This window comes from Gekko japonicus, unplaced genomic scaffold (assembly GCF_001447785.1).
Source record: "Gekko japonicus isolate JY-2015 unplaced genomic scaffold, Gekko_japonicus_V1.1 scaffold755, whole genome shotgun sequence".
NCBI classification, from domain to species: Eukaryota; Metazoa; Chordata; class Lepidosauria; order Squamata; family Gekkonidae; genus Gekko; species Gekko japonicus.
In genome coordinates, this window is record NW_015174865.1 from 398,077 (window position 1) to 408,007 (window position 9,931).

Genomic DNA, 9,931 nt, shown 5'->3' on the forward strand with positions numbered 1-9,931 from the left:
AAGCACTCTGCCCATGCTCAGAGGCACACCCTTCCAGACATCAAAATTGTCAACCATGTTGCCCCGCCACTAGGGGCAATTCTACAGTGCTGTCAACACTGGTCCAAAGACCCCCCACTGCCCTGTCAAAACAGAAATGAGAAAAATACCGGTGAGGGCTGTTGGTTTTTTTAGTAAATTTATTCACAAAAAAAATCTCTTCCTCTTCATTTTTTTTCTCCCAGTCATCGCCTATGTACAAAGCCATCTTTATGTACAAAGTCACAGAGTCGTTAAAATCAGTAGTGGTCGGTGCCGTCTCCGACTGAGTGGGGGAGAAGGGGGCGTTAGTTGGCGGGGAGGGGGCACAGGGGATGAACAGTCGGGATCTCCGGACCCCTGAAAGACCCCTCCGGACCCCCATGCTTTAACCGTCACCTGGTGGACCCGCGACCCTGATCCAGGCGCCCCCCTTCTCCTCCCTGGTTTTGCCTCAAAAATACGACAGGAGGGGGGGGAAATTATACATGAGGGGATATATGTAGGAGTGGGCGGATAAACCGGGTCAGTCTTAGAAACAAGCCGCACACAGTGTCATTTTGTTGTTAGGTTTGTGTTTTTTTTGTTGCTTTTCTCTTTTTTTCCTTTTAAATAACAGACCCGAGCACCAGTCTCTGAGGTAAGAGGGCGGGCAGGCCGAAGTGCTGGGCTCCATACTTTCACTGCTTCTTCCAGTGCGCGTCGTCCAACTCGTAGAAAAGAACGTAACCCTCGCTCGACGGGACCTGGTTCTCGCTGATGGGAGACACTCTGCCGGGAAAAAGGAGAAAATGGGACAGAAGGAAGGGTGAGAACAGGCGTCTGGAGCTGCCCTGCACCGCTGGATCAGCGTTGTAGCTTGGGATGCCACCCTCCCTGGGAGGCCTGGAGAGCTCTTGGAATCACAGCTGATCTCCAGACCAGAAGAAGAAGAGGAGATTGGATTTATATCCCTCCCTTCACTACCTAGAGGAGTCTCAGAGTGGCTTACAAACTCCTTTCCCCTTCGCCTCCACACAACAGACACCCTGTGGGGTAGGTGGGGCTGAGAGAGCTCTCTCGAGAACTGCCCTTGAGAGAACAGCTCTGTGAGAACTTGTGACTGGCCCAAGGTCACACCAGCAGCTGCATGTGGAGGAGTGGGGAATCAAACCCGGTTCTTCCAGATTAGAGTCCCCACACTCTTAACCACTACACCAAACTGGCTCCCAGATATTTGCTCCCCTGGAGAAAATGGCTGCTCTGGAGGATGGACTCCTATGGGATTATACCCCACTAAGGTCCCTCCCCAACCTCCCCAGGCCCCACGGTCTAGTGTTCCCTCTACGCTGAGTTAGTGTGAGCTAGCTCACAGATTTTTTAGCCTCCGGCTCACACATTTTTTGTCTTAGCTCAGGAAGGATGGCTCCAGAGCAAACTAATAATGCCATAGGCAAATGGCTCGTTCACTACTTTAATTCCAGTCTAGAGATGTAAAATTTCCGGAAATTTTGAAGCTCGGAAAACCCCCCAGTTTTTTCCCGTTTTTTTCCGGGGGGGAAACGGAACATTTTGGAAAAATTGAAAAAAATGCTACATTAGCACTTCTTTTTTCTTTTCCAGATTGAAAGTCATTCTGTTACATAAAATATGACTATGGACATTTTTTCTTGGCATGAAATTATCACAACTATCATATTAAAAACATAGTGTATCCAAACAATTATTACAAACAGAATACCCACCCACATGCAAAAACAAAACTGAAACCTTTTTCTTTTCTTGTGACAATAGCACCTCCAAAGGAAGAAATGCACCTTGTTCTTGCATTGGAGAGTTCAGTTTGTAACTTAGGACTTGCTTGTCCTCAGTGCACAGAAATTAGATCAATCTGACACCATACATATTTTTTAGAAATTATTTGGAAAATATTTGAACACCTTGTCTTAAAATATTTTATTCATCATGTTAAAATAAAATGTTCCATAATCATTTTTTTTTCTTTTCTTTTTTCAATTTTTCGGAAAAAAACAAAAAAGGCTTCAGGAAAAAAACGGGGGGGAAACGGTTTTCCCCCTAATTTTTCAGATTTCCCGCCCAGGCCTTCATATCTCTATTCCGGTCGCTCACAAAGTAGAATTTTTGCTCACAAGACTCCACAGCTTAGAGCACGGGCCCCACCCCCCAAATCTCCAGGAATTTCCCAACCCGGAGCTGGCAACCCTAGTTGTAACCTCCACCTGACGCAGTGGGCTCCCTGACAAGGTTAGGAAGGCTCTCATCCTCTTGGCTTCCTGAAAACTGTGCAAGCTTGAATTATTCAGGAGGGCTTTTTGGTACAGGTCAACAGGCGTACGCTGTAATGAAATGGTCAGAAAATTGCACTGGTAAAGGAATAGAGACTATGACCTATACACCAGTTTGGTGTAGTGGTTAGGAGCGCGGACTCTAATCTGGGAGAGCCAGGTTTGATTCCCCACTCCTCCACGTGCAGCTGCTGGTATGACCTTGGGCAAGCCACAGTTCTGACAAGAGCCATTCTCTCAAAAGCAGTCCTCGAAAGAGCTCTCTCAGCCCCACCTACCTCACAGGGTGTCTGTTGTGGGGAGGGGAAGGGAAAGGAGTTTGTAAGCCGCTCTGAGACTCCGAGTGAAGGGCGGGGTATAAACCCAATCTCTCTTTCTTCTTCTTCTACTATATGGCCGCCTATCACTGTAAGCATGCTCCGGGCTAGGTACTTTCCACACCAATTGACGTATCATGTTTTAATGCTTATGCTTTATTTCAGGTTGGTTTCAGATTGCTGTTTGTTTTCAGACTTCTGTAACCGAAACCCTAATTCACTGTTCATTGGACGTCCTGTTCTGTTGACTGTACTTGAGTTGCGCTATGTAATCCCTCCCCCCTTGAGTCTCCGCAAGAGAGGCTGACTTAAATAACTGGTTCCTTCATCTGTGAGATGTTGACTCTGCCCCAGATCTTGGGCAGAGAACGGTCTTGCCCACCACCCGCGTCTCGTGATCCTTTTAACTGGAGGTGCTGGGCACTGAGGAGAAGACCTCCCCATGTGCAAAGCAGATACACACTGAGCAGTGACTTAAGAACATAAGAACATAAGAGACGCCAATGTTGGATCAGGCCAATGGCCCATCCAGTCCAACACTCTGCGTCACACAGTGGACAAAAACACCAGGGGCCATCCGCCACGGTACTCGTCCGCTCGCCTACGGAGAGCAACCATTGCTCCCAAGCGTGTAGGCCTGTCTGTGGCTCATTTCCGTGCTTTGGTGGTGAGCGCAAACCGATCACTGCTGTCTGGCACACACTGACTGTGCTTTAACAGTGTGGTTTTTGATTACAGGAAGCCTTAAGCAGGACTCTGAAGAGGAGGCATAGAAATATTTTAGATAAAGAAATGCTTGGAAGTCAGAGGGCGAGCCGAGCCTCCATACAAGTTCGGCAATGGGATTATTTTCTGCCGGGTAAACTTTACGCATTCGGTTCTAGTGCTCAAACGGAACGTGGTCGGGGGAAAAAATGTTTATCTTTGGTTTCGAATAGTCTCCTATCTTAACTAATAACGGTATCCTTCCAAAAAAACAAATTTGAACATGATCTAATTTATTTTTGACTGCCCTGTTGCATGCTATTAAGAAGTTGTTACGCGTAACCGAGAATGTACGCTATTGGCAGAGTCACCCTGTAAAGCTGTGACTGTTAAATACTTCAACATTAGTCTGAATTCTTCACTTGGGAAGAGCTTTTTTGAAGTGCTGCACTTTTGAACTTCTCTTGAGCCAGTTTGGTGTTGTGGTTAAGTGCGCGGACTCTAATCTGGGAGAACCGGGTTTGATTCCCCACTCCTCCACTTGCACCTGCTGGATGACCTTGGGCAAGCCATAGTTCTGATAAGAGCTGTTCTTGAAAAAGAGCAGTTTCTGTCAAGAGCTCTCTCAGCCCCACCTACCTCACAGGGTGCCTGTTGTGGGGAGGGGAAGGGAAAGGAGTTTGTAAGCTGCTCTGAGACCCCTTTGGGTAGTGAAGGGCAGGGTATAAATCCAATCTCCTCCTCCTCCTCCTCCTCCACCTCTTTCACACTGTTATCAATCTCTGTCCCTGAATCACCTTGTATTCGTTATTATGGTTCTGAACTGGTTTCTATGGCTTTATTGCTTTTTTTTTGTGATTTGGTTGTTGGAAAATTTGGAAACAAAAAAATGTATTTTTCTGATAGCTGGAAGGCGAGACTTCGGTGCCTTCTCTGGCGTAGCAGAAGTGGAATAAATTAGGCAACACTGCACAGCACCAGATCCATGCGCAATACCAGCCGATCACAATAGAACTGGAAGCTGGGATGTTGCTGGCCTGACCTTCGTTTACTGTAATGTGTGGCTGACTTTAGGTCTGTGGAGCAAGGTGGGGATGAGGAATTGAGAGAGGGCAAATTCAGGTCAAGAGTCACAAGGAACAGCTGCAGGGATTGGACCCCAGGCAGAGTGATGATTTTGAACATGTTATGACCCATCAAGAGACAGATGCTGCACATTAAAATAGTGTTTTTCAGGCCTGCTAATGGAGACAATGGGCTCTTCCACATTCTCTTTTTCGTCCCTTGTGTGTGTCCCTGCTGCTTCGAGTTTTCTTCCTTTTCCGCATGCATTTTGCTCCCTCTAGTGGTGGATTTTATATTACATCACTGTATGTAATATTGCAGGAAAATATGCCAGACATAAAGCAATGTAATATCACGTTGACCACTAGAGGGAGCAAAATGCATGCAAAAAAGAAAAAAACCAAAGCAATAGGGACACACAAGGGACACAAATGCAGGGAGGGTGGAATACAAATTCAATTAAAAAACAAACAAAGGAGACAACCCAGTGTGAACGCGCAGTGTGTGTGTGGGGGAAATGTCAGGACCAGGTGGAACATATATATAAAGCCATATGGGCACAGAACTCTCTGCACAACAGTCCCGAAAAAGGAGGATTCCCAACTCTGCAGAGAGAGGCACACAAAGGCCTGGATCCACTGGTGTGTTCCCACAGATGGGAGAATTTCTGCCCACGGAACAAGACTTTCTTGCCTCCCTCAACTGCTGCAGCCAAAAATGCCCCCCTGAAACGAAGGAGCAGAATCGTTGGAGACATTCTGGGCTGCGGAGGGAGAGGGAAACGGGAAGAATCATGCTCTGTGGGAGGAAATCCTACCGCCAATGAAAACACTCTGGTGGTTCCAATGCACACAGGTCGGGTGGGGGCAAACTTGCTGCGGGGGGCTTGGTCCCTCCCCGAGCATTCACTGCCTGCAAGGTGAAATGTCTGAACATGTCAAATCTCTTGTGGACCAAGCTGTTGGATAAAGCTAGCATGTGCAATTTTGAGGAATTGTGGGAATCAGCATTTACTTCCATGTTCCCATACCCTGGGGATAAAGCCTTCTGAATAAAGGCAGCCAAGCTTTATTGGCAACATCTAAAGTCTCTGAACTCAGGACAGTTAGATTTCAGTCTGGTAGCACCTTACAGAACAACAAGAGTTCCAGGGTATAAGCTTTTGAGAGTCAGAGCTCCCTTCTCAGAGCCAGTTTGGTGTTGTGGTTGAGTGTGCGGACTCTAATCTGGGACAACCAGGTTTGATTCCCCACTCCTCCTCCATTTGCACCTGCTGGATGACCTTGGGCAAGCCGTAGTACTGGTACAGCTCTTCTTCAAAAAGAGCAGTTTCTATCAGAGCTCTCTCAGCCCCACCTACCCCACAGGCAATGCTCCCTCTAATAAGCTGTGGAGCCTTGTGAGCAAAAAATTCCACTTTGTGACCTACTGGCATTAAAACTGTGAGCGAGCGATTTGGCTACTGCATAAATTAGTTTTCTCTGGAGCCATTCTTTCTGTGCCAAAAATGTGTGAGCCGGAGGCTAAAAAACTGAGCTAGCTCACACTAACTCAGCTTAGGGGGGAACACTGCTCACAGGGTGTCTGTTGTGGGGAGGGGGAGGGAAAGGAGATTGTAAGCCGCTCTGAGACGCCTTTGAGTAGGGAAGGGAGGGGGATAAATCCAATCTCTTCTCATCCTCCTCCTCCTCTAAAGTTTATCCCAGGGGTCCCCAGCCTTTTTGAGCCCACAGTCACCTCTGGAATTCTGACACGGCGCGGAGGCCTAGAGTCCTAGAGTCCAAAACAGGCCTTTATTTTCTTTGTTTATGAACGTTATTTATAGCCTGCCTTTCTCACAGGGAATCAAGGAGGATTACACAGAATGAGTCAGTACAGTCAACCAAATGGGACGTTCAGTGACCGATGCACTGGGATATCGGAGGTCTGGAACCACCAGAAGGAACTGAAGCATAAGCATGAGCATTCACACTGCACATTAAGTGCTACAGAAATGACATAACAGGATCCTACTTACAATAAGGTGTACACAGCAGTACAGGCCTTTGCTGATAAAAGTGGTGACAAACAAAAAGGGGGGGGGGGGATGAAGAAGCTCATGGGCACTTGATTCTTTGTGCAGAACGCGGCTTGACCAGATGCAGGAGTTGGGTTCCTGCACCCTTTGAGCATTTACGCATTCATTTAGGGGATTTTTAAACAACCTCTCCTGGGGAACCTGCCCACGGCGACTTACAAAACAACCTTAAGCGTGACACATGACAACTTATAAATTCATACCCAGCTTTCGGAAACCCACCCCCGCCATCCTTTTAGGGCACCAGGCCTTGAGTTTGGGGAGACCAGGTGGCTTTTGAGATGGTTTGCTGTTGAGGGTGCTGCGTCCACAGCTTGGTTAGTTTGCTCTTCTCCGGCTTGCCACAGAGAACATCTTCCCAGATATAGAAGCGTAAGGTACTCAGCCAGGAAGAGCTGCCTCTTGGCCTCCACCTGCAGGCTCTGGGCCAAGAACAGCCAACCTTTAGGCCCCGGGGCACACCAGAGGCTGAGGCCCGGGAGAGCAGGCCATGCTGGGAGGGCGGCCACACCATCTCCTCTGGGCATGACTTCTGTCCAGGGCTTTTTTTGTAGAAAAAGCCCAGCAGGAACTCATTAGCATAATAGGCCACACCCAATAGCAGAAACATATTAGCATGTTAGGCCACACCCCTGACAGCACCACTTATTAGCATATTAGGCCACACCCCCATGTTACCAGAAGTATGGTCATCCAGCCACACCCACCTTTTGCTTGTTATTCTGTTTACCTTGTTTGTTCTCAAAACCCAGGGCCTTTTTTTGGAGCAGGAACTCCTTTGCATGTTAGGCCACACACCCCTAATGTAGCCAATCCTAATGAGTTTCTGCTGTTGGGTGTGGCCTATTATGCTAATGAGTTCCTGCTGGGCGTGGCCAACTTGGAAGCCAGCCGGAACTCCGTTCCTGTGCGTTCCTGCCCCAAAATAGCCCTGCTTCTGTCCCTGAAGAGCAGGGCTACGTGCATGCCACATTTTCACAGGGCACAGAAAAACATGCAAACTAACAATGGACGCAGAATTCACCTTCTTGTGATTCTCAGTTTTATTCTCCTCCCTTCCCTTCCTTTCTTTTTTTGGGGAAAAAAGCAAGTTTCTAGCCTTCATGGTTATGGTGGTCGGATAGCTCAGAACAAAAGTTTGAGTCCAGGGCCACCTTGAAGACCAACACAGTTTAATTCTGGGTTATAAGCTTTCGTGTGCAGGCACACTTCTTCAGATACTTTGAAACAGACTTTGCAAACCATTATGTATAGGCAGAGAGAGAGGGTGGGTGGGGGGTTAGTTGTCAGGAAGGGCTAGTTAGTCAAGATGCATAAGTAACTGGGTGATGATAAGTATAGCTGAGATTGGATTAAAGCAGTTGTTATAGGCTTGCCAAGTCCCCCCGGGGGGCGGGAAAACCCCCGTCCCAGACGCCCATTCCCCGCCACCGCCGGATCAGGCCCCGGGGGGGGAACCCCACCCCCAAAGTACGCATTGTGCACGTCACCCGGAAGTGACGCGACCACGCTGGGCACGCTGGAGGCGGGGCCACGGTCATCCGAGGGAAAACTCTATGGTTTTCCCTCGGATGAAACAGACTTCTTCAAGCTTTACATATACGTGTGGGGGGGGGGTAGTTGGCAGGAACAGCTCGTTAGAGTCAAGATGCATAAGTAACTGGCTGATAACTATAGCTAAGATTAGATTAAAGCAGTTGTTAAGACCTGTGAATGGCAGCAAATTAGCCTACAAATAATTTGTTGTTGTTCAGTCGCACAGTCGAGTCCGACTCTTCGCGACCGCATGGACCACATCACGACAGAACTCCGGAGCACGAGAGAGGACAGGAGGGCCTGGCGTGATGTGGTCCATGCGGTCGCGAAGAGTCGGACTCGACTGTGCGACTGAACAACAACAAATCATTTGTATGCTAATTTGCTGCCATTCACAGGTCTTACCAACAGCTTTGCTCCAATCTACAAGATGCTTTTGCAGTGATCCCTTCATTTCATTTATCTTCAGGGCTCTAGTCGGGGGGGAGCTCTCAGGTATGGAGCTCCGGAAGAGAACCTCTAGGGGGTGGGGCGGTCACGTGGTGAAGCCCCGCCCCTTCTTTACCCCGCCCTCTGCTTCGATCCTCATTCCGTTTGGGAATGAGGATGAAGCAGGAGGGTAAGTAGCCGGGCCTTCTGACACACTTCCGGTGATGTCAGGGGGTGTGGCCTTCTGTCACTTCCGGTGATGTCAGGGGGCGTGGCATATGCAAATAAGTTATGCTAATTAGTTATGCTAATGAGCTCCGGCAGCTCTTTTTCTACAACAAGACCCCTGTGCATAAGAATACAAGAGTTAAAAACCAGATGTGAGAACTTAAGGTGAAGCCCGTGTTCACCTCCAAGACCAACGAAGTTCAGAGACAGGGTGCGTGAAGGACCATTTCTGGCATCCAGAGAGTGGGGCTTCCATGCCCAGCATGACACACTTGGCCTTTCTGCAGGACTCGCAGAACCAGAACACACAGTGGCAAAGAAGAGAAAGGATCCCGGGTTGCATAGTTAGGGATCCCTGGATTTTATTTTAAATATTTTATTTTAATTATTCCCTGGGGTTAAAAAAAAATGGAGCTGTTCTGGCAGGCTCTCGGCTGAGGCGATGGACCTCCAAAATCCATCTCTGGCCTCCCCTAGTGAAATCGCTGACTCTGTGATCAGCCTAAATGAAGCACAGCCGCACGAGGCTTGATGGCCGTTTCTATTATGGCTTTACATTATTGTTTTAGTTATTTAACTATGGTTGTGGAGACTGTGTGACTTTGTAATCCGCCTGGAGCCTGTTCGTGGGGAGGGCGGGATTTAAAAAAAAAAAAGAACTATATAAATTCATTTAATTTTTTTAAATTTAAAAAAACTGCAAATTCAGAATGGGGGAAGCTTTCTAAATTCAGAGCCAGGGGAAGGTTGATACAAATGGGAGTAGTGTAGCAGCTACAAGACTCCAAGTCAAGACGTTCCCAGTTCAAATCCTGCCTGCACTGTAAGAGCCCTGCTGGATCAGACCAGTGAGGGTCCATCTAGTCCAGCATCCTGTCTCACACAGTGGCCTCAACCAGCTTCTCTGCAGGGCCAACAACGGGGCAGAGCGGCCGAGGCCTTCCCCTCGTAAGAACATAAGAAGAGCCCTTCTGGATCAGACCAGTGAGGGTCCCTCTAGTCCAGCATCCCGTCTCCCACAGTGGCTTCAACCCAGTTCCTCTGGAGGGCCAACAACAGGGCAGAGAGGCCGAGGCCTTCCCCTCGTAAGAACATCAGAAGAGCCCTGCTGGATCAGACCAGTGAGGGTCCCTCTAGTCCAGCATCCCGTCTCCCACAGTGGCTTCAACCCAGTTCCTCTGGAGGGCCAACAACAGGGCAGAGAGGCCGAGGCCTTCCCCTCGTAAGAACATCAGAAGAGCCCTGCTGGATCAGACCAGTGAGGGTCCCTC

At 48.5% G+C, this 9,931-nt stretch overlaps 1 protein-coding gene across 1 annotated transcript in view; it reads right to left on the minus strand.

Annotated features, from left to right (window-relative positions):
- Positions 1–290: 290 nt before the first annotated feature.
- Positions 291–9,931, minus strand: part of USP21 (ubiquitin specific peptidase 21) — a 55,974-nt gene continuing 46,333 nt past the window's right edge. The window contains exon 14 of the mRNA XM_015424734.1: positions 291–789. Within this exon, the coding sequence (XP_015280220.1) occupies positions 699–789 (91 nt within the window). The 3' untranslated portion in view covers positions 291–698. The remainder of the gene's footprint in view (positions 790–9,931) is intronic.